Genomic DNA, 24,892 nt, shown 5'->3' on the forward strand with positions numbered 1-24,892 from the left:
GTTACTGTTCAGTCATTGGATGTTGGAATTCTGGGTTCTGCAGTCATAGATGCAAGCCTTGTACCATTAGTCATGTGGGTTCTCATGCTTCCTACCTAACTTGGACTGAGAGTTGCACTGGCAGTCCTGACTCTAAGGCTTTTTGACTTGGACTGAGCCATGCTTCAGGTACCCTGGGGTCTCTCCAACCTGCAGATAGTCTCTTGTGGGGCTTTGGCTCATGAGAGCCAAAACCCCTGATGAGTCACCTCTAATCTGTCCATCGACCTATGTGTGCATCTATGCAGTCATTGTCTATCCAGCTTATTGGTTCCTTGTCTGTGGAGAACCTGGAGTCTCTTCCTCAAAACTAATGAGATCAGAAAACTAATGCAGTATTGTGCTAGAGGATGTAGCCAGGGCAGTTATATAAGGAAACAAAATACAAGGCTTTCAGATTAGAAAGGAAAAATAAAACTATCTCTGCATGCATTATTTTGTGTGTAGAAAATCCTTAGGAACTCACTAAACTGTGAGAGATGATAAGTAAGTCCCTGAGGTCACAGGATAGAAAGTCACATAAGTCAGTTGTATTTCTTACACTTGTGATGAATTATGTAAAATGATGTTTTCTGTATGTAGTAGCATACAAAAAAAAAGACGAGTAAATTTAACAAAGGAAGTGTAAAATGTGTACTGTTAACTATAGAACACTTAAGTAAATTAAAGAAAACCTAAATAATTGTGGAAACACCCCATGTTCATGAATCAGAATATTTAATATTATTATAAATTCAGTACTTCTAATGGTGCAGTGGCACCTGCCTATAAACCTAGCCCTCAAGGGAGCTGGGGTAGAGACAAAAAGATTGGTAAGTTTGAGGCTAGCCTGAGCTATATCGAAGCCCTACCTAATAAAAAAAATTCCAGAACTTTCACCTAAAAATTTGATTCAATCTCTACAAAACCTCAGGTAGATTCTTTGCAAAAATTATAAGTTAATCCTAAGATTCACATGGAAAATCAGTGGAACCAGAATAACCACAACAGTCTTTAAAAGAACGAATTAGAAGACTCAGCTTCCTGATTTAAAAATTTACTAAAAAATTACAATAATCAAGACAGAGTGGTATTGGCATAAGGTCAGAGATGCAGATGTGTAGGATGTAACTCAAGGTCTAGAAAGAAATCTACACATTTACAGTCAATTGTTTTTTGACTGTGCAGCAAGACAGTTCCACAGGAAGGGGTAATGTCTTCAGCATTTGGCCTCGGGACAGCTGGCTATCCACATGAGACTGAACCCAGACCTCACACTATACACAAAAGTTAACTCAAGATGGATCAAACTATAAGTTTAAAGGTTATAAAAAACTTAAAAGAAATTAGAAGAAAACATAGGCATAAATTTAATGACTTTCGATGGGGCATGGTTTTAAAGATATAACACCACAGGCACAAATGACAAGAGAAAAACTTTATCAAAATTTAAAACTTATTGTATATTATAAGACGGTATGAAGAAAGTGAAGAGGGGCTGGAGAGATGACCTCAGACATTAAAAATGTTTGCTGTGTAACCTTGAGGACTGGAGCTCTGGTCCCAGCACACACATTTTAAAAAGAGGCCTGTGTGGTCCTGTGCACACCTGTAACCCCAGCACTGAAGAGGTGAAGACAGAGGATCACTGGGGCTTTCTGACTGCCAGCCTAGCAAAGAAATGAAAGCTCCAGGTTCAGCAAGAGACTCTACTTTTAAAAAAGAAACAAGACTCAAGGTGCTGGGAAGGACAGTGAATTCCGTCCCTGGCGCACTCACATGTGCATATACCACACACATATACACCTCACACACACAGAGTGAAAAGGAAACTCAAAAATAGTTACAAATCATATGTGTGATAAGGAGCTATATCTAGAACATATTAAGGGCCTTTATAACTTAATAATAAAAAGACAAGCCAATTACAACTGGATAAAAGACCTGACTTAAATGTTTCTTCAGAGAAGATATGCTAATGGCCAGGAAGTGCTTGAGAAGGGTTTTGGCATCATCAGCCCTCAAGAAATGCAGTTTAAGAACAGTCAGACACCACTTCATTCCCACCATGGAAGAAGCATAATGACTGGTTTTGGTGAAGATGGAGAGATCGGTGCCTTCTCCCATAGCTGAGGGTAAGGCAGTTTCCAGTGTGCTTGCTTTGGAAAGCAGTTAAACAGAGTTACCTTTTGCTCTGCTTTGTTGCAGTGCTAGGGTTGGAACCCGGACTTGCTAGGCAAGTACATCCCCTGGCATATGTATATACTAGTTCTACATTGCTTTTTTTTGTTGCTATGATAAACCAACTCCAGGATGGAAAGGTTGTTTTAATTTACAGGCCTCAGGTCACAATCTATCACTGAGGGAAGTCAGGGCACAAACCTGAAGGCATATATAGACACAGACACACAGACACACACAGACACACAGACACACAGACACACACACACACACCAGAATAAATAAATTAGAATGTAATACAAAATTTTAAATAATCTTTATGATGGAGAATTATTTATAATCCCCAAGGAATAGAGATAACCTGAATGTCAAATGGTGAATAGATAAATAAAACCAGATATATTTAAATATTTTACTTATTATTTTTATTTTATATGTATGAGTGTATTGCCTGCATATATGTAAGTGCACCTGTGTCATGCAATACCTGCAGTGGTTGGAAGAAGGTGTTCGAGTCCCTTGGAACTGGAGTTACAGACAGTTGTTAGCCACCATGTGGGTGCTGGGAATCAAACCTGGGTCCTTTGCAAGAGTAGCCAGTGCTTTTAACCACTGAGCCATCTCTCCAGCCCCAAAACCTGATATATTTTGACTATAAAATATTATTAGGCTATAAAGAGGAATCTAGTGCTAATATGTGCGTGGATGGATGTTGTATATATACAGAGTCAAAGAAGCCAGTCATAAAAGGTGGTGTGGTGTCTGATTTTACATACATGTACTCTCTGGAACAAGTGAATTTGTGGAGACAGAAAGTAGATTAATGGTGCTTACCACTAGGGAGTATGGCAAAGAATTAGGAGGACCTATGGTTTCTTCTTGGAAATGTTTAGAACTGATTTGGCGATAGTTATGCAGCTGTGAATCACACACTTTCCATGGGTGGACTGTGTGGTGTGTGATTTACATATCAATAAGGCTGTTACTTGTAAATAATGGCTGTGTCTTAGAGACCTCACTGTCAGCACCAGTATGAGAACAAGGGAAGGTGAGGATTGCTTCTAAGTAAGTTTTGGTCTTGGACAACTTCAAAGAAGGAGACAAAAGCCAGGGAGAAGAGGGGTTTTTAGTTCTATTTTGTTTTGTGGGAAGAGCCAGCTTTGAGAATCTGTTTAAATATTCTAAGCTGGAGATTCCTGTTAAACATTCAGACAGAGACATTCAGCAGACAGTTGGAGGTGAGTGTTGATCTCCAAGGAGCAATCCAGACAAGTGGTAAAATTAGATGACAGGCAAATTCTTGGCGGGGTGATGAGTGGGATTAGGATGAAGTGAGTTAGAGGAGAGACCTGCAAAGGAGCCTAGGTAGGGGGAGGCATGGCCTGAGATAGTGGGATCGCTGTACCCAGGTAACAAGGGAGAGCCCACAGAGATGAGATTCTGCTGAGAGTTCAGTAAGAGGACTGGAGTTCTGTTGAAACTGCTGAGATGGATGTCCAAGTCTGCTTCAGCAGTGGCGTGGCCTTGGAGATTCCAGGTCAGTGTTGACCAGGGGGAGTGGGGAGTGAGAAAGCAGAGACAAGGAGACAACTGTTGGATGCTGGAGAGCAGTTGCTTTGGGATCACTTCCTGCTAATGCAGGGCCCCATGGAGATGTAGCCGGGTCCGAGGTGGCTATTTCCCAAGGACCAGCTAGCTCCTCTAGGTTAATGGAGCATGCAGCAATGGCTGGGAGTGCAGGCCCCACATGGGCATGCAGGAAGGCTTTGTTCGGGTCCCAAGAACACTGCCATTTTATGCTTTGTTCTCTGTTTTCATTATTTTGTTTTGTGCTAGGGATAAAACCCAAGGCTCTACCACTGAGACATACCTCCAATCCCATTTTGTTATTTTGATTGTGAGGAAAGTGAAGGAAAGATCTTCCTAATGTGCTTTTTCAAAGTTTAAAAGAGTTGGAATATCTGAGTTTTCATTTGAAATTAGAATAAAAAGTGCCCCCCCCCCGAAAAAAAACCCTGAAAGCTGGACATGATGGCAGAGGCCCTTAATCCCAGTACTTGGAAGGCAGAGGGAGACAGATCTCTTTGAGTTGGAAGCTAGGCTGGTCTATATAGGCCAACCAGAGCTACATAGTGAGACCCTGTCTTAAAAAACAAAACAAAACAGCTACTCCCTGCTTTTAGTTACAATAAGGTCCTGACTGTAAATGCCTTGCTGTTTTGCATTTAGTAAGACCAGGATTTGGATGACTGGAATCATAGTAGGTTCCAGTACGGAAATGGAGGGAACACACACCTCACAAGTGCAGATGATGCTTGTAGTGTGTGCCTTCAGGAAACCTCAAAGACACACTGACTGTGGCTCCTGAGCTTCCTTTAGCTCCCCCTTTCCTCAGGCTTCCTTACTAATTAAGATGGTTGAAAAGTACTTTTTGAGATACATGTTCCTTCAAGTAACAGCCTAGTCTTCCCTTCCCTTCTCTTGGGAAACTGTTCCTTGGGAAACAGGCTGCTCTTCAGACTAGAAAGCCCATTTGAAATGTTTTGAACAAACATCATGATGAGCACAGATGCAGAGTCTACTGCATATTGTTTGTTTTCTCTCCTGCAAGGTGTGTGTGTGTGTGTGTGTGTGTGTGTGTGTGTGTGTGTAAGTGTGCACAAACTCTTCGGTGAGCCAGATTTTTAAAATTATGTCTGAATGTCATCGGTTAAAATTTCTGCTTCTTTTCTGGGGAATGTAGACCATCTACAGTAAGCAGTGTTTTAAAAGTCCATTTTTTCTCTGATTTCGTTGGCATGGAACCAGGGACTGTCTTCCTTTCTCTGAGCTGAAAACTCAGAGAAATGTTGTAAGGGGTTTTTCTTGTATGTAGTTTGTTTGTTTTTAACCCATGAGCTGATAGTTGTTTGGTTGTGTTTTAGAGCACATGTGGGACATGTGGGACATGTGTACTGGGGGTTCTGAGGGAAAGATTTTCCAGTATGACTTTCTTTAAAACACTGCTATTCCAGAATAAATACTTCATTTATTCTAGAACACAGGTTCACAGGGTTTTAAAATTTATTCTTAGGAGAAGATGAGGGCCAAGAAGATGGCCCAACAGGTAAAGGCGCTTACTGTCAAGCCTGATGACCTGAGTTCTGTCCCTAGGACCCACATGACGGAAGGACAGAACTGACTCCTGCAAGCTGTCCTCTGACCTCATACATGTACCATGGCACTAATACACCCACACACATACACACCCATGCAAATTAATAAAAAGTGTAATAAAAGGCTTTAAAGAATGATATTAGTGTTGTTCACTACTTGAGACATTAGACTGTCACATATGAAGAATTGTCTTCAAAGAAGCCCTGATTTTAAGTCTTTTGTTTTTTTGTTGCTTTTTAATTAATTGTTTTTTCAGTTGTCCTATGACATAGATTTAGATCTTAAACTGACTTCTGTCAGGTTTCAGTCACCAGAACCTTGGAGTGGTTGGTTATCTGGGAAGAATCATTTTGACCTTCAACCTGTAAGCTCTGCTTCAGGGCTGTGCTAAAGGGCACTTTTGATTGCTTGATTTTCAAGAGAAAGTGGCCGCAGAGAGAAAGGATTTGGAGTGCTCTGCTGGGGCTTAAGCCTCCAAGCCAGCCCACAGCAGGCCTCACCATGACCAGGGCCCCATCAGGTCAGTCTCTGTGTCTTCTGGCTCTTCTCAGAGCCGCTGTGTCAAGCAGGTGCTGTGACCATGCAGCTCCCTTCCTTCCTGGAGGAGTTCTGATTCCATCTGCTTAGGGTGGACCTGTGAAAATTGCTTTGTTTCTCAGAAACATCTTATTTGTATTGGGTAGTAGCCAGGTCTCTAATGTGGGTGGTGTGTGCTGTGTCATAAACCTCAGGCCCCAAAGCCTGAGCCTTGCCTTGCCGTCAGATCAGACGCATGTGTGAAGCCAGCTGTAAGCCTGTGAGAGACTGAGCAGTGCTGGAGCCTGTGTGGACAGATGGCTGAGTTGGGGGCGCGGTCAGGGGATCTGGTGACTGGAGGAGGGAGCAGAAGAGGGCAGGTAAGGGACTTGGGGCTTTCCAGCACAGCTCCATGGGTTGTATTTAGACAATGACTTGGCTCTTCAAGGACTGGTGGGAGGCCTTCAGTTGTGGATATTGAGAATGAAATTGGCTTCTAGCCAGTCAATTAAACATGCCACTAAGTGACAATTTGTCTTTCTTTCCCCTCCTTCCCTTCCTTCCTTCCTTCCTTCCTTCCTTCCTTCCTTCCTTCCTTCCTTCCTTCCTTCCTTCCTTCCTTCTTCCCTCCCTCCCTCTCCCCCAGTCAGATTCCCTCCCTCTCCCTCCCTCCCTCCCTCTCTCCCTCCTTCCCTCCTTCCCTCCCTCCCTCTTTCACTCCTTTCTTGCCTTTCCTCTCTCTCATCCTCCCTTCTTACTTTCCTCTGCTGTCAGCTACCAAAAGTATCAAGGTTATCCAGATCTCTAAACAGACAAAACAAACAAGAATATGACCGCCCCCCCTCCTAAAGGAATCTCTCTTTTTAAATTTTTTATTGAATTAAATTTAATCTCTAGGCCTGATTTAAAGTAATTCTATCATGGAACAGGAAGGAGGAACTATGGAAGGCTCTAATACGCCTTTGCACTTCTGTGTTTTTCCCTACATATGTACACTCACATATACACTTGCATGCCACCCTACCTATATTCACATGAAAGCTAGGTCACACAGCTTTGAAGGACAAACAGAAAGTACACTGCAATAAAGCAAGAGGTTGACTCTAAATTGAAATAAGTCTTAGTTTTTTTTTTTTTTATTTCAGTTTCACTTGGATAGTTTCACTAATTCTCTTTGCTGGGCTTAAGACTTTTCAAACATTCTTTGGCCCTGGGAGGGAGTTGTATAACCATAAAACTTGAGAATCCTGGCCCTGAAATAAATGTTCCTTTTAAAACCTAAGGACAGAAAATTGAATACAGCTGTGCAAAAAAAAAAAAAAAAAATGGAGAGATGGTTCTGGGCTCCAGGAAGGCGTCCTGACAAACTTTCCCAGGGCACTTGGGCTGTGGTTCCTTGGAAATGGGAGACTGGGTGCTTCAGGTTCTTTGTGATGGCTTCTGGGAAGGGCCAGGCCTTCTTGGAGCTGCTGTTGCTGGGTCATGGTGAGGCCCACTTCCCACTGGTGGGGCTGTCTTCTCCTCTTCTCCTTTGCACTCTCCATAGGCTACTGTCTTCCCTGCACGGGACTGGGGTTTCTGGATCATTTCGTGAGATACCCTGATTTCACAGAACTTGCAATTCTTACTGTAAAGCAACTCCACAGCCTGAAGGCGACCCCCAGATTTGGAAGATAAAACAGAACCAAAATTTGGAGGCTTCATTTTCCCTTTGCTCTCGTGGTCATGGAATTTTTTCCAATGTGAAAAGTCTTGCAAATGTGGAAGGCACTGTGTCCCCCCAGGATGGAAACTAGGATGTTGTCTCTGATGTTTGGCCTGGTGGACCCCTCTGTTTGGGCTGTGGCCCGTGGGGAACCATCATCCTGGTCCCTAACCTTGGGGCTGCCTGGCATTAATCACTTTGCTCTTTGTCCGACCCTGTAACAATGATTCATTCTTCTTCCTCAACAAGATTAGTTTACTGTAATTTTCATATCCTGGACTGCCCACTAGGGATTTCAATTAATACTTGTTGGTACAGAAAGCAGTGTTGTGTTTCTGGGGGGAAAGGAGTAAACTTGCCATCTTGGCTGTCATCTGAAAACATTAGGCAGGGCCTCTCTGTAAAGTAATCTGCCTTCAGGGCTTATGGCATCAAATAGCTTTCCATAAAGGCTATTGTGCCTCCACTGAGTATGGTCCCTATGCAGTGGATTTGCATAAGCAATGTCAAGCCTACAGGGTAAGACTGTACAGAGGGAGCCAGGGAGCCCCACACTAAAACAGACACAGTTTAAAGTAAGAGAACTCTTCCCCCAAAGAGACACTTTGGAAAGAGGCAGACTAATTCAGACACATGGAGTCATCTGCCCAGAGCCAGCAGGGGTTTTGATCACAAGGTTGGGGACTGTGGCACCACGAGGAGCAAATCAGTCTTTAGAAAACTTAGAGTTTTATACTTTCTCTATAGAACATATAGGTGTGTGTGTGTGTGTGTGTGTGTGTGTGTCCGTGTCTGTATCTGTATCTGTGGAAGGCCAAGGTTGACATAAGATATCCTCCTGTCACTCTCCACCATACTTTTTGAGTCAAGGTCTCTCAATAAACCTGGCGCTCACTAATTAGTCTAGACTGGATGGGTAGTGAGCCCCAGGGATCTTCCTGCTTCCACCTTCCTAGTGCTGGGGCTCCAAGCTGTGCCCTGCTTTATTGTGGGTACAGGTCCTCATGGTTTTATGGCAAGCACTTTACCAACTGAGCTATTGCCTCAGACCTAGAACTTACATTATTTCAGCACTATTTATTGAACATATATCCTAGGTACTATCCTAGGCTCCAGAGACAAACAGCAGACCACAGAGCAGACAGAAATATCTGTTCCCACAGAAGTCATGTTTCATGTTTCATGAGCCTGTGTCATGGTGGGGCCATGAATCATGGTGGGAAAAAGAGCCATAGTAAGGAATTAAACATGCCTGGAGGAACTCAGAGTATCCATGATCATTAGGAAATATATTTGCTTATTAACTACCTTCCTTGGTCACACACAATGGGGGTTTCTACTGATAACCCAGGACCGCACATTTTCTAGCCAATCCTATGTTGATGTTCATGCATGTTCATGAATAAATCACCTGATGTTGGGATCAGACAAGCAACGCCAGATCTCTGAACTGATGGTCTGCTGCTGTCCTGGATCCTTAGGCGTCAGCAGTTGAAGTGTGTTGTGGCCTAGCTTTTGTTTTCACTCCTGTCCGCTAATTTTCCCTTCCTTCCTCTCACTTGACTTGTAGGTTCCATTTCCCTTGGACCCCCTCCCTTTCTTAGTCTTTTCCGTCTTTCCTGGAAGCTGTTGTGGTTTTCCTTTGGGGGAATTTGAGACAGTGTTTTGTGAGAGAATGACAGGTTTTTTGGTTCTTTAGTACTGAATGCAACCACAGGAGGTGTGTTCATCCAGGCCAATGATTTTCAGTGCCTGGATCCAAACCAGTTTTCACTAATGGCAGGGAAATGAGAAACCTAAGAACATGAAGTACATGTTTGACAAAGCTAAACTTGTTCAGTTGACTTTCATATCCTTCCGTTACTTTCTTTTCCTCAATTTGTTTGGGAGCTTTATTCCTGGTGCCAAGCCAGAACCACAGACATACAGGATGTGGTAATCCAGTGCCACAGAATGAGTGCACAGTGGAGGGTCCAGTGCTGTTGGATTACTGTGCCATGAAGGGTCTAGTGCTGTAGAATTAGTGTATCATACAGGATCCATCACAGTAGGATTACCTTTCTGTGGAGGGCCCAACTCTGTAGGATCACTATATCGTAAAGGGTCCAGTGCTGTAGAATTACTATGCCATTGAAGGTCCAGTGCTGTGAAATTACCATAATGTCAGTACTCCATGTTACAGGCTTATTGGACTTTAAATCACCAGAGTGGACCTCTCACTCACTTCTGAAAGAGTGTAGCCCAAACCCTCAACAGGCTGGAGAGCGTATCCTGTGCTCCTGTGCTACAGCTGTGTGGAGCTCTGAGAGCATGCTCATGGAGGCCCTTCTGCTCCCCATGTGTCAGTGTATAGGATGCTCCTCGGGAACACAGCACAGATTCCTGCCTCTCCATGGCAGCCCTTGAGAAGAACCATGGGCACATCATGCTCTTCACTCAGGCACAGGAATGGGCCATTCCTTGTTGGTATCGAGGGCCATCAGAGGAAATCACTGCGATGCTGTGTGTAGTAAGTTAGTAACTGCATGCAAAGGAGAAGGCCTGTGGATCTTTGCTTGTGTGGGAAAGCCTCACACATCTGGTTTTGCCCTTCAGCGCTTGACTTACTTGACAAGAACCTCTGGGGTTCTGCCATGCCCACTGCTTCAGAGCAACAGAAACTCCCTATTTTTAGATGTATAATAGCCTAACTGGAGCATGTCACACTTCGTACATCTCTGGTTACTTGTAAGACTCTGAGCCTGGTATCCAGGAATGTGATGCTGGTTCAGCCAAATGGGAGGCTGGGTCTGTGGAACCGGGTCCGGGCTCACCCTTGGCAGACTCCCATTTCTTTTGGACTATGAGGCCAGCACTGTCTTGGCTGAGCCTTGCAATTACACCCATTGCTTTGGAGTTTGCCACTTGGGAGCAAGAATCAACTGTGTCTTAAGTTCAACCCACTGACTTACAAATGACCCTGGAACTCAAAAGATCTTCATCTAAAGCCACTGAAGTTTTCCAGAAACTTTCTAAAAAGGGAGGGCAGACAGACAGACTCCATAGATTAACTGACCGATGACTGAAAGAATGGGAATATTAACTGAAAAACATTACTACTGAAAATAATACCCTCTTTCTTTTAAATAAATTTACTCACAAGCAAAATTAATTGCTTACGGTACAGATGGCCACAGTTTTAGGCCTATACCGGTGCATATATGTAGATGCTGGGAGACCACACAAGACCACACAATGTCCCTGTCAAAACTCTAAGCTCTTTGAAAAAATGAAATGATTCTGAGACTTGTCCTGTCACATCAGAAATTAGGGTAGAGCACAGGCCCTGGCTCTGTAGACGCTTACCCCGGGAAAAGAACAGCTTTCAAAGACTTCCAGTAATTTCATTGTCGTTAGAAAGCAGCACTCTGCAGAAGGCAGAAGCTTTAGTACTGTGGCCTTGCTTTCCCATTTCTCATCTAGCACCAATGTTACTTCAGAACAAGGGGTGGATTGATGAGACCGACTGAGGCTGCCACAGAGAAACACTTGGGCCGGTCCCACCTCATTCATTTCCTGCTTATGAACTGAGGAGCCAACTTGTCATTTTCCTTCTGACTCTAGAGGCATGCATTGATTGATGAATCCCAAGAAAAGATAAGAATGTTGTAGCTGCATTAAAAAGAGATCTCTGGGTGGGGGAGATGTACTTGATCTCCAGAAGCCATGTAACAAAGTTGAGTGAGGTAGCCTGCACTCAGTCCCAGTGCTGGGGAGGTGGAGGATCCTTGGTGCTCACTGGTCAGAGAGCCCAGCCTAATTGTAAGCCTCAGGTCTCAAGGAGAGAACCTGTCTCATAAAACAAGGTAGACACCCAAGGAATGGTACCGAAGGTTGACCTCTAGTTGCCACATGCATGTGTACACATGAGCACATGCACCTGTACCCATACAAACACATCCACACATCCACATGCATACCAAAATAAAGAAAAGAAAGGGAGGAAGGAGGAAAGAAGGATCTCCAGCATTGAGGGAAGAAAGGGAGGAATGTAATTGCAAGTTCTTTTGATGCTGGTTTTGTCTTCAAATCACAAACACTTATCACATTTATGGAGCAGCTGATCTAGTTGGGTTCTGAGGATACAAGATCATGAGTTCCCTGCCCTTCAGCAAGGAGGGAAGAGCTCAACTGAATCTTGGAGGATGATGAGGGCTCTGTAAGTGAGGAGAAAAGAAAGGCATTCTTAAGAGACAGAAAGAGCCTTGCCACAGCAGGATGGATGGCCTGCCTGGGTAGCCTCTCAGGGTTGTGTGCATGATCTGCTGGGGGTAGTGGAGGTGTGGCAAAGGGCCCAGGAACTTTGCAGTGTACCCAGTAGACCATCCATTCTCATGTTTTTGTTTTCGGCCAATACTACTATGTTGGATGGTACCCAGAGCAATTTCTTGGAACATCATAAGGGTAAATCATCTGTTCCCAGTCTACGACGAAGAGACTATCTCTAGTTCTAATGTCATTTCACAAGTACTTATGCAAAGATGTTGTTAATCTTTTCTTCAGAAGATTTAATTCCCAAGCAAACTGGGAACCGTTGCCTGTCTGGTGGGGGCAGCTCCTGACAGGGCCACATTGAAAATGGAAGCTGGTCAGGATGTAGCCTGGGTGGAGAAGCTGTTAATGACTGCTCTGGAGTAGCAGACTGGATGGTCTGAGACAGGCTGTGAGGGAGAGGAGAGGCTGGAGGCTTCCATAATGGTCCTGCTTGGAGGAAGTAGACAGTTCAGGCAGCAAGGCCTGGAGGTGCTGAGACTGTGCAGTGAGGAGTGGCCCTGGCTTCTGGTTTGGGTAACTAAGTTGCAGGGGTGAGGTCTTGGGGTCATTTGGGAAAAACAGATCAATTTCCACAGTCAGAAATGATGTGTGTGACATTATCTTGAGTTTCATGTTCCTGGAAGAGATCCTGGTATTCTGTGCTCCTGGGACTCAGCAACAACCTGAATTCCACCTCAGGTGTGGTAGAAGAGAAGACAGGTAAGACCCCCAAAGTTCAAATCCTGGGAACTCTGTAGACATTTGAAGGAGGGGAGAGGAAGGAGAGGCAGCGCAGCAACTGAAGAGGATTTCACAGAGGCTGACTTACAGCTGCTGGCTTCAACTAGTGCTGGGAAAGGACTCTCCAGAGAAGGAGCCAGAGCCAAGTGAACTGATGGAAAGCAAAAGGAGACCGGGCTTGTGGGAGATAAGTGTTGAGGAAATGAAGCAAGGTAGACCCGAAAGGGGTTTAGAAGGGATTTGGGGTACCAGAGATGAGAGAAACTGGGACGCATCCCTGAGCTATCTTCCCCACTCCCTGCAGGGAGCCGGAGAGTTTCATCTCTTCTAGGCATTGTATGCTGTTCCCCAGAATGTTTTGCTCCTAAAGTGAAAGTCTTGCAGAAGTTCAGTAGCCCCCTTGCGTGAGGACAGTCGGCTTCTTCTACAGTTTGGAAGACCGGGCCATTGTAATGTCCTCTTGGTTTCAAGAATGAGGCCTCTAAGGCTGTAGAACAAAAGTGTACAACTTTTCTTTGATATTTATAATGACATTAACTTTTGAGATAACGCATTCTCTTCACTTTTCATAAAGCTATTTTCTTGGTATTTCTCAAGTGTGAGGTTTTGATGATTCATAATCTTCAGGGAATTTGAAGGAATCTCCTCTTCTATTATTAGAAGGGCCCTAGGTCTGACACATGCTCTTTTAAATGTATATTACCTGCTGTATTGATCCGCTTCTGGTTACTATAGTGAAATACCTGAGGCAGAAAAAGGTTTATTTTGACTCATGGTTCTGAAGATTCCAGTCCATGATCCAGAGCACCCATACTTGGGGCTCATGGCAAGGTGAGACTATAGACCTGACGGCTCACATCTTAACTAGAAAGCAGAGGAGGGTCCAAGATCCTGCAATCCCATGGAGGGTATGCCCTTAATGATTACCCAAGCACTTCCCATCAGGCTCCACCTACTAAAGGCTCCCAGCATCCTCCAGTAGAACCATCCCAGGGACTGAAGGTCTGAATGCTTTGGAGGATATTCAACCTGCTAACTCATGTACTCACTAAGCAGACATATTTAACTGGAAAACATTACTTTCCATTTCTTATTCTGAGTCAAATATTTTAATATGGGTCCGATTTTCACATTGATAGGGCCAAATACATAGTTCCAATTTGAAGTTCTTAACACAGATTTGATAATCTGTCACAACTACAGTAAGCAGCCTGTACACAGATAAGTTGTATTAGAAGTTTCATTTGAAAAAGGTTTGTTTTGGAGCTGAGGGTGGGGTTGGAGAAAATGTGTAATTAAAATTTTAACTTGAAAATAATTACAGATTCAAACACAGTTTTAAGAATTAATACTAAAGGGGCTAGGGAGATGGCTCAGTGGTTAAAGTGCTTGTTGCACAAGCCCCAGGACCTGAGTTCAATGCCCAGCACCTATGTGAAAAGCAGGCTGCAGGCACCTGTAGCCCCAGCACTCGGGGGTGAACCAGGAGGATCCCTGGGGTTTTCCGGCTGCCAGCCTAGCCAAAACATTGCAGGCTCCAGGTTCAGTGAGAGAACGAGGTGGAGAGTGAGGGGAGGAGTCCTTTGGTCTGTACATGTGCTCGCTGGTGCATGTAAACAGCACTGAGTAAGTGAAAAATAAAGAGGAATAAAGGAGGATCAGTACAAAAAGATTGTTCAGCTCCTTACCCAGTGTCCCCCATGGGAATATCTAGGAAACTATGGAGCTGGATTCCAATGAGGACACTGCCATTGGTGCAGAAGAGAGTGGAGAGTTCCATAACAACCATCCCCCTCATTTCCTCCTGTAGCCAACGTACCCACATCCCTAGCCTCTCATCACCTCTGTTTATTTTTTTGGTCTTTTTGAGACAGGGTCTCCCTGTAGCCCCAGCTGATCTGGAACTGCTATGTAGACCAGACTGGCCTTGAACTCATAGAGATCAACCTGCCTCTGCTTCCCAAGTGCTGGGATTAAAGGCGTGGCCTACCACGCCTGGCTTCATCACCTCTGTTTCTACAATGTGGAATCTTATACAAATCTGTGGAATGTTATATAAATGAGATCATAACCTGATAGCTGACACTTTGAGATTGACTTTTACTCAGCTTAGTTCCTAGAAGTTGCATGTATCAGTAGTTTGTTCCTTTATAGTGCTGAGTAATCGTTCATGTTGTGGATATACCACAGTTAAGACTAGATTCTTTTATTTTCCTTTTATCTGTTGGTGTCCAGTTGCTCTGGTAATTAGGAATATTTGTGTGGGCTCATCTCTAGGCTCTATATTGTACATCAGTGTTCTATTTGTTTGCTTTCCTGTTTTGTTAAACACCATGACCAAAAGCAACTTGGAGGGGAGAGGGTTTATTTAGCTTATACTTCCAGATCACTCCATCAGTGAGGGATGTCAGAGCAGGAACTGAAGCAGAATCCGTGGAGGAATGATGCTTGATGACTTTCTCCCTCTGACTTGTGCTCAGCTAGCTTTCTTATACAGCCCAGGCCCACCTGCCCTAGGGTGGCATTGCCAACAATAGACTAGACCCTTCCACATCACTCAATAATCAAGACAACCCCCTCACAGACATGACCACAGGCCAGTCTGATCTGGGAAGGCCCTCAGTTGAAACTCCCTCTTCTCAAATGACTCTTGGTTGTATCCAGTTAATGCTAAGGGGAAGCAGGCACTGGTGTGTGTCATGCCCTTCCCTTTGTCAGTGCCACACTGGCTTGATTGCTATAGCTGAACTGTAGTCCTTAACACAGGATTAATTCTTCCTTATTTTTTTCTTGTCCAAGATTATTTTAGCTTTTCTATGGCCTTTGCCTTTTAATAGAAATTTTAAAACAAGACAGAAATTCTTTCCTGGTGTTGATAGGAATTGCATAATACTTACAGACAATTTTCCATTGATGTCTTTACTGGGTTGAAGTCCCTCATTTGTGAACATGGCACACGTCTACTGATTTATTGCAGTAGCTTTGGTTGCTTTTCATCAGCATTTTCTGATTTTAGCATTTGTTCACATCTTAACATTTTTCTTCCTTTGGAATGACTGTGAACTATAGTTTTCATTTTGTTTTCCATAGGTTCATTCTTGGCATAAACTCTATCATAGAAGGTGGCTGCGTTTCTTTTAGAGACTTTATTATCAACAGTTCTGGTTCTTGCATTATGCCATTGCAGATTAGATGTCATAATAAAGTTGATATGACAGCTATTAGAGCAGTAGAGTACAATATTGTCACAATACTGACAGCATGTGTGAAATAGTTATTTTTCAGGGCTCATAAGAATCCTCAAGTCCAGCAAAAATCAGTTCTTACTGTTAATTTTAATTTGTAATATTTGATTTTCACATTTTCTTACAATATTTTGTGAAAAGAAGTAGTATAGTAGGTGTTTTCTGAATTCAATAGAAAAAAAATTAAGACTGCGTTTAAATGAACTGTACACTTAGAAATCACCAGGATGCAGATAATCACAATCAGAAAGGATGAAGAGACTGAGAACATCTGCCCACACCCAGAGTCCATCAGGGCAGGACTGCTTGGTGCTCCAGCGAGTGGCAGTTCAGAGGCAAACAGAAATTAAATGTCTGCTTAGTGGCGCTGGATCTTTTTTAGGAAAGAAGCCCATGTTATCGTGTCAGCAGTGATCCAGTTTTCTTCTCCTGTTTTCCAGATAGTCAACTATTTTGAGTTTTTATTTATTTTTACCCTGCTGGGCTGCAGAGCAAGCCCGTGGCTGCTCATGTACACGAAATAAGCTGGGGTTAGTTGTATACATCTAATCTCAGCACGGAGCTAAGAAGATTGCCAGTTCAAGCCAGCCTGGGTTCCATAGTGAGTTCTAGGCTAGCCTCATCTACGTATTGACAGCGTGTCTTGAAAACCAAAACCATTTGGTGAATTAGTTCAGTAATAACAGCAATTGCTATGCAAGCAAAAGGACCTGAGTTAGAATCCTCAGCACCCACATAAAAGCGGCGCATAGTCACAGGTGCCTGCAAGCCTGGTGTTGAGGAGTAGAGACAGGCAGACCAGGACCCAGCCAGCCTAGCTGAACCAGTGAGCTTTGGGTTCAGTGAGAAACCCTATCAGTCAGGCACAGCCATAGAGGAAGACACTGGGCATCCTCCTTATCCTCCAGATGTGTGCAAATGGGTGTGTGCACCCATGTACACATAGGCATATACCACATACACATACAGCATATACACACCGTAAACAAACACATAAAACAAGATAAAAATAAATACAAAAACAAGGGAAACAATAAATTTATCAGAGGGAAAATAGGATGAGGAATGGAATACAAATTAGATACAGAAGTCATACAGAAAAACAGTCTGTCACCTGGAAGTGAGTTAAAAATTGGCTTGACGAATTGTTTTTAACTCCTAAAAAAACTGGCATAAAGCCAATGACCGATTGTCATACCTTTTCAGGGAATCTGCCATCCTTTTTTTAAAAAAATTGGAACATAAATCTGTCCATATTAATAGGGCCATATATGGTGTTTTGATGCATGTGTATGTTCTTTAATGATGAAATCAGTGTTGCTTCTCTATCATCACCAACGCCCCTCCTCTCTTTGTGGTGACAGCATTCATCTAGTATTTTGAACGACACCACAATATTGTCATCTTTTCACCTGGCCAAGGGTCATCCATTTAGGGGTGAGCATTGTCCTGTAGGGTTAATTAGTGACAGGCATTCAGACCCTGGTTCTCAGGTCTCCAGCTCCTGAATGATGCAGCTGGTGGTCTGGGAACATGACTCTCAGAGGCATACCAGCTGGAGGCCCCATACAGCATTCAGCTTTGCTCCAGCTCATGGCTTAATGAGCTTTGTGATTTATATTGAAGCTATCACAGACAATTAAGACCCACAGTTCTCTTTGTTGACAATAGAGGCACTTACTGTGGTAAGTACTTTTGTAAATGAGGTTGTAATATTCAGTTTCAGTGTTCAAAAAATGTAAGTGGCCGTTTAAGAAGTGGTAATAATTGTTCTTTTTTTTTTGTTTTTGTTTTTAATGTGTAAGATATATTTGCTTTTGAAGGGAAACAGTGACCCTAGCTAGCTAGGTCTTGCTGACTGGGAGGATTGACCTGGGTTTTAAATACAGTATTTGCATTGCTTCAGAGAAAGTACTTAGAGCACAGGTATTCTGAGGATGTCTTTTTCTGATGATAGGCGGTGGTGAGCAATGCACAGAGCTACACAGCGGTCGCCTTGTGAAGACCTATGCTACTGTGTGTGCTGCATCATCCATAAACTGACCTGTGCATCTATCTACTCGCGTGGTGCTCCAGGATCTGAGCTTTATCCATGACTCTGTGTTCTTTCTTTTAATTTAAAACCTAGAGTTAGAAGCATGTTTCCCTCTCCAATTCTGTATTGTCATTTGCTCAGCAGACTGCTGTTGTCTTTTTATTTTCTCTATAAAACCATCCAGAGACAGTGCTACAATTGAGCTGCATTGTATGTGGCTGCTGGCCAGGCCTCCTACAACAGCTGATGGGCTCTCTGAGTGTCAAGAGCTATTTCTGGTCCATTAGCTGGTATCAGGCCTCTCTAGTTCAAGCCATAAAAGGCTGGTCCCATGTGGAGTTGCCACATTGCCTCCAACTGTGTCCTCAGGCAAGCGTCCTCAGATTTCATGTGGATTTACTCAGTAATGGATGACTCCGCCAAGGCCAGACAGGGCAGGAGCAGCCTAGAAGACACCAGGGGCCTGGGAACTTTGAAGAGAAAGCTCTTTTTATTAATACTTTGGCGCTCTTTTCTCAGAGAAACTCTGGGGATGTAGCCTTCACCTTTTTCTCAAACCTGGAATCTCAACGCCCTCTGGAAAGCACCGTTCTAAATTTACCCCGCTGTGAATCATCGCCGATGCTGATAGAGACAGTTTGCCTTGTTTGTTGACTGCCGATCTTGTACAGTGCCACTTGGGCTAACTTGGGAGATTTTACTTTTTGTTTAGACTTTCAAAGTAGTATTCATTGAAGAGACTGTACTCAAGGACACCCAAAACCGGGTTAGAGTATATGGCATGTTTTGATTTTTTTAATTAGAGCAATAAGGAATTGCGTGTGATCCCCCCCCCCTTCCACTTAGAGGAACGAGGATCACACAGAAATTTGAAGTAAGTGAAAAACCTTTCTATGCATCTAGATGCAGTTGTTTTTTTTCAGAGCCTGTCTGAGCATGCTCCCTGGGAGTTGTTGACTTTACCCTGGGCATCATTCCTGCCAGGATTTGCTAGTTACCGCATTTACTCCTGTGGATACCCTGGGGCATATTTTAGGGGTTTGGAAGGATTGGCTTTCTTTTCTTAAAAACAAAAGGACCTGCTTTATAACACAGAAGTTTATTACTAATTGATTAATAATGTAAGTTACTAAGTACATCCTGTCTAAAACTTAGCACTTGAACTTATTCCCAATACAGAATACTTTACTCACTTCACAAGTGTGGGGTGAAGAAGAGCAAATTTTATTTCTCGCCTGTTTGTCTGTCTACCTGTCTTATCTATTCATTGTAGTGCTGGGTATCAAACCCAGGGTCTTGCATACTATGCATGTGCTCTACCTCCAGCCCTCACTCCTACTACTAATTAATATAAAACTACAACTCTCCAGTGACTCTGTGTCTAATCTGTTTTTAAGGATTCTTTGCCAATGCTACTTACCCTCAGGTTTCACTTTTAGAATAGCTTTGTTCCAAAATCTTAGAAGGAAAAATTCACTTGAGGTTCTAGATTTCAAATAGTAATTCACTTTTAAATTCTCCAAGGGGAGAAAACTGTGACAGCAAGCCTTTTAAATCCTTAATGAGAGAGCTCTGGTCTCTGTATTTTAACTTGGTGATTTTTTTTGGTGAATAGTGGTGAAATGTAGACTAAGGAAGGTGGATTGGATTTGACGTGTGCTGCTATGGGGGGGAGTTGTTTACTTGTGCTGACTCACATGAACACGTATGAGTAGTAATTATTTTTGTCAGGCATGGTAATTATTTTTATCAGGTAGAAAAACAGAATATTTATAGTGAAGAACATCACTGGGGAAGCCCACTGTGCTCTTCCACAGGAACAGAGTTGCTGGTGAAATAGATTCCCAGTAGCGACTGCTGGCATTGGAAGGTGTCAGCGCCTACTGGGCATGGTGGCACATGCTTTTAATTCCAGCACTCAAGAGGCAGAGGCAGGCAGATCTCTGTGAGATCTAGGCCAGCCTGGTCTACAGAGCAAGTTCCATGCCAGCCAGGACTACATAATGAGACCCTGTCTCATTTAAAAAAAAAAAAAAAGAGTGTCAGTGCCTAATTTGCATGCTATATGAGTGCTTACAGCATTACTCTGGCCAAGAGTGGTACCCCAGGCTGAGAAAGGTTATAGTCTGAATCTCTGCTCCCACTCCAGGCGGGGGTGGGGGGTGGGGTTGGAGGGCTCTTTTCATCAAGCTAGAAGAGCTCTCAAAGAGCCCTGCTAGGACTAAGTCCCTTTAAATAATGGAGACAAAAAGTGGTGAGAGAGGTGTATTACTAACACCATTCCTTCCAGGACAAGATGATGTTTGTTAGCTAATGCCCAGGGAAAGGCTTTTTAAAGCTCAGCTGAACTGTGCCCAGAGCATAATCTTCAAAGTAAAGTTTGGTTAAAGCCCCAGCCCATGGTGGACAGCTGCCCTTCATCCAGCAAATACTTTTTGATCTTTGTACTTTCGAGACCTCGAGAAGACTTTGAATTGCAATGCAGAATGCACATCTTTGACCACACCAGGGGACATTTAATGTTCTACAACTGAGGACTTGCAAGTGCATTCAGATTTTCCCAGGATGCCAGGGAAGCTGCAGTAGGCAGGGCCATGAGCAGTTAGGGGATGGGCCAGCAGCCTTTTCTGAGTGATAGATCCTGGTTTGATGAATAGAAAATTGTGTCCCCGGGGTCAGGCTGTCTGGACCCCTTAGGACACTCCTTAACATTTTACATTAAAACATGGTCTGGGGTGGGAATGTGGGAGATATGGCTCAGTGGTTAAAAGCACTGGCTCCTCTGGCAGTGAACACAGGTTCAGTTCTCAGTACCCACATGGCAGCTAACAACCATCTGTAACTCCAGTTCTGGGGGATCAGACACCCTCTTCTGGCCTCTGCAGGCATTGCACACATGGGTACACTTACATATATGCAGGCAAAACACTAATACACACAAAATAAAAAATAAAAAAAAATTTTTTTAAATGGTCTAGGGGAGGTTTAGGGGAGGGGCTTTCCAGGACCAGGAATATCTCCCAAGCTAGAATTCCCTGAAAGTTCTGGGCTTCGTTGTTTGTCACCGAACCAGGAACCTTGTCGCCTTTGACTGGTTACTCTGGACTCCTCTCCTTGCAGGTTCCCCAGGCCTCTGTGTCTGTCTCCTCACCATCCTTGTCTTTGACCTGTTATTGCTTTGTCCTTAGTGAATCCCATTGCTCCCAGTTCCTCCTGTGTCCAGTCCCAGGTCAGAGCGGTCTTTGTAAACAGAACTCTGACATGTCACTCCTCAAAGGTGGAACTCTCATGTTCCTTGCTACCCAGTGCTACTACCAGAGTCCTCAACGTCACCCTCAGGGTCCGTTCTGCCACTGGGCCTTTGCCGGCTTCTTTTCCAAAATGCTTTGTGGCCTTACCTCCCCTGCCAGGGAGGTGAGATCATAGGAGCTAAGTCCAGAGTGTCCTCTTACTCTCTGCTTCTATTCCAGGGCCTTGACCCCAGCCTGTACTCTAGGTAGGACCCCTTCCTTCTTTAGGGCCGTGCCCAACAGGCTTTCGGGCTCAGTACCCTTGCTACCCTACCAAGTGGCCACCCCACAAATGTGAGTGGTTTGAAGTGGATTGAGTTGTAATGGCCTGTGGCATCTTCTGGGCATAATTTAGCTGTGCCTTTTGGAAGCTCAGGCCCTTGTGTATAGTATTCACCCTGGACACAGGTGGTTCTGTTATATTTTGTTGCCTTTTTTTTTCTCACATTTAAATATGCATGCAGAAAGATCTGTCTTACTGTTAGGAGCCTAATGGGATTTCTGGGTACATACTTATGCCAACACAGGAAACTGAGGTGTATCCAGCAAAAGAGTCTCTTCCTTATTGGAGCCTTGACTGAAAGGAAGAAAATTACCTGGGTACTTTTCCCGGGGTTTAGGCTTTGTCTCAGGTAACACATCTTGTGAGGGAGCTGCACTCTTGACCTTGGGGGACGGCAGCACCTTGATGTGGTTCAGAAAGGTCTCTATCCCGTAGAGACACTCCCTAGTATAGGCAGTTTTGAAGGAGGCAGCTATGCGTTTTGGTCCTAGCCTGTTTACTCTCTTCTGAAAATTGATTCCCTAATCCCAAACAGGCTTCTAACTCAGTGCCTAGCAGGTTTTTGTGTAAATACAGTAAAGGGGACAGTTCTGCTGTTTGCTTTGGGATCACATACCATGTCAAAATCCGGATTTGCTCATTTCTCCACTGTTTCCTGGACATTTCACCTGTGCAGAGCTCTGGGCTTGATGCTGGGGATGCAGAAGGCTATAGTGCACACTTGTCCTCAGTGACTGCATTTTCTGTAGAGACTCAGACAGGGAGGTAACGCCTCAGGCTGGAAGCAACACACAGTCGCAGTCACATGTTGTCCATCCAGTGTCGCAGAGTGAAGACCTCTCTAGGATCCTTTCCCTCCATATCACGTCATTCAGAGCTCCTGAGGCACATATCCTCAGTGTGGTGATTCTACCAAAGAAACACCTGGGTTCAGAGAGTTTTGTCCAGGGGCACATGCAATGGAATGGGGGACATCTGGATTTGAACCCAGACCAATCTGATCTCATAACCCCTGAATACCTGTGCAATTCAAACTGTAATAGCAATCACCAGTCATCTTAGACTACTTTCTGAGACTGGGTAGTTTATAAAGAAAAGGAACATATTTCTTACAGTCCAAGGTCAAGAGGCTGCATCAAGTCAAGGTCTCCTCACCACTAGGAGTTCCACAGGGTCCCAAGGCAATGTGGGGCCTCATGTGGTGAAACAGAGCAAATGTGCCTGCCACATAATGTGTCCTCTTACGACAGATCCACTCTAAAATATTCCATTAACTTAGTAGTTCACATGGGGAACCTGTGTGACCTGATTGCTTCCCAAAGGCATCTCCAGATGCCATTAAAGAGGGCTTTGGGGAGCTTAAGGGCTAGGTTCAAACTAGCAACTGTAGACGGACAGAGCAGGTTCTGACTCAGAAGGCTGCAGCTGCGGTGGGACCCAGACTTAGCAAACATGGCCTAGGGTGGGGCTCAGTGTTGGAGCTTGCCTGAAAAAGAAGAGGGAGAGAGAAGGGGAGGAGAAGACAGACGGACAGATGGATGGAAAGAGAGAGAGAGAGAGAGAGAGAGAGAGAGAGAGAGAGAGAGGGAGAGAGAAAGGAAGAAAAGAAAGGGAAGGAAAGAAGGAAGGCAAGGAGGGAGGGAGGGACAGAGGGACGGAGGGAGGGAGAGAAAGAAAGGCCCTACAGGCTGGATCTGAGGCCAAGAGGACCTTTCTGCAGACACACAGGGTTGGAAGATTCCAAGTGGCCAGGGGGTTAAAGAGGGCTTCCCAGAGGTAGAGGTGCACTCTTCAGACCAGAACCTGCCCTGTCTTCAGTGCTGTCCTTCCCCACTTATTTCCTGAATGCTTAGCCCCCATTCCTCTGACTTTGAACTTCTGTCTCCCTCCTGGCTCTCTCTCCTCATGTGGAAAAGACTCAGGTTTCTTCCATCCTAAATAAAGCTCCCTTGACCTCTAGCCTGTATTCTCTTCTTTCCTGACCAGTCATTCTCAGTGCCCACTAGAGCCCTTTGATCCCCATGGTCCACTTGTGTGGCCTCAAAGTGCTCTGACCTCTCTGTTGTATGTGGTCATAGAACAGAAAAACCACATGCATATTTTCACAGCTTTTAAGGTTTCAGAAATTTGACCATTCTAAGTGAATTCTGCAATCTGAAATGTATGGAATTTGATTGACTCCATCTCACGAAAAATACAAAATGTATCCATTTCATTTACACATGTGTTATATACTCCACAAAAGCAAAACACTCTGGTCCAAACCAAGTAGGAAAGGAGCTGACTTTCAGTAGCTTCAAATATATTGAATTAAGAGGTAGTGTAAGGGAGCTAAATAGCCATTGAAGCCTTTAGTGCTTCTTGGATATACATTGTCTGAGAATTTTGTTGTTGAATGTCAGCTAATCTCATCTTGCAGGGTGTCGATGGTCATGAAGTTCAGCTGGGTCTGTCTCATCCATGTCATTAGCAGTTGTTACAAAACACAAAGAAAAAATGGCATTTTGAGTTTTGCAAATAATGCCTCAGTTTCTCAATTTAGCTAATCATCATATAGATTTGAATCAAGCTAGAAAAGAAGGCTTGGGGGCTGGGGTGTAGCTCAGTGGTGGACCACTTGTCTAGTGTGGGCAAGTCCCAGCACTGCAAAAGCAAACATAATGCAAATGAAAAATAAAATAAAAACTTAGTCTTAGTTGTTTTGGTAAGAAGTAGATTGTTCTCCAAATTATGCTTGTGGTCTTAATTTCTACCAGATGTTCACTTTAGCCAAACAAACACAGTCATTTATCTTTATGATATCATACTTTTTTATTGAAAATGTTGAATATTTTAAAAATTCTTCGATTAGATAAGAAATGTGTGGTGCTAGAGGTGTGGATGACTACCATTCAATGTGTTTCATCCACACTGGAGGCTCTCATTGGAGAAGAGCCTAGCGTGTGTGTGTGTGTGTGTGTGTGTGTGTGTGTGTGTGAGAGAGAGAGAGAGAGAGAGAGAGAGAGACAGAGACAGAGACAGAGACAGAGAGACAGAGACAGAGACAGAGAGAGGCCTGGGGCGGGGGGCAGGGGTTGAAACAGAGTCTCACCGACAAACCTTATTTATTTGAATTTTTATCAGTACCCAAAGGCTTGCTGGAGCTTACAGGGAGTTGACTGTTGTTAAATATTCCAAAAGGGAGTTGTTAGGGAAAAGGTAGATTGCGGAGCAGAGGGTGGAAAGTGAGGAGCAGGCAAATGTCAGCCTGCACACATGGTGCCCCACAGTTGGTCCCCAGTCCCAAGAAGCCAGGGTACTTCCAGCTTCCACCTGAAATCAGAGGGGTTTGACACCAGGACTGCCTAGGGTCGTGGCTGGAGTAGAGAGATCTGTGCCAGCCTTGTGGTTCTTCACCATGTACCCCACTGGCATCTTCCTGTTGCATAG

The 24,892-nt window shown here is 44.0% G+C and overlaps 1 protein-coding gene across 7 annotated transcripts in view; it reads left to right on the forward strand.

Annotated features, from left to right (window-relative positions):
- Positions 1–24,892, forward strand: part of Svil (supervillin) — a 217,013-nt gene that overhangs the window by 53,510 nt on the left and 138,611 nt on the right. For 2 of the 7 annotated variants that reach the window (XM_029554788.1, XM_029554789.1), the window contains exon 1: positions 5,842–5,875. The exons of 4 other annotated variants lie outside the window; for them this stretch is intronic. In XM_029554788.1, coding sequence (XP_029410648.1) covers positions 5,857–5,875 — 19 coding nt within the window. In that variant the 5' untranslated portion in view covers positions 5,842–5,856. Of the gene's footprint in view, positions 1–5,841; positions 5,876–18,746; positions 18,765–24,892 lie in introns of those variants that run through there. One more of the 7 variants, XM_017802571.2, reaches the window with a different exon arrangement.

This window comes from Nannospalax galili, unplaced genomic scaffold (genome assembly GCF_000622305.1).
Source record: "Nannospalax galili isolate Female #2095 unplaced genomic scaffold, S.galili_v1.0 scaffold43, whole genome shotgun sequence".
Classification (NCBI taxonomy): Eukaryota; Metazoa; Chordata; class Mammalia; order Rodentia; family Spalacidae; genus Nannospalax; species Nannospalax galili.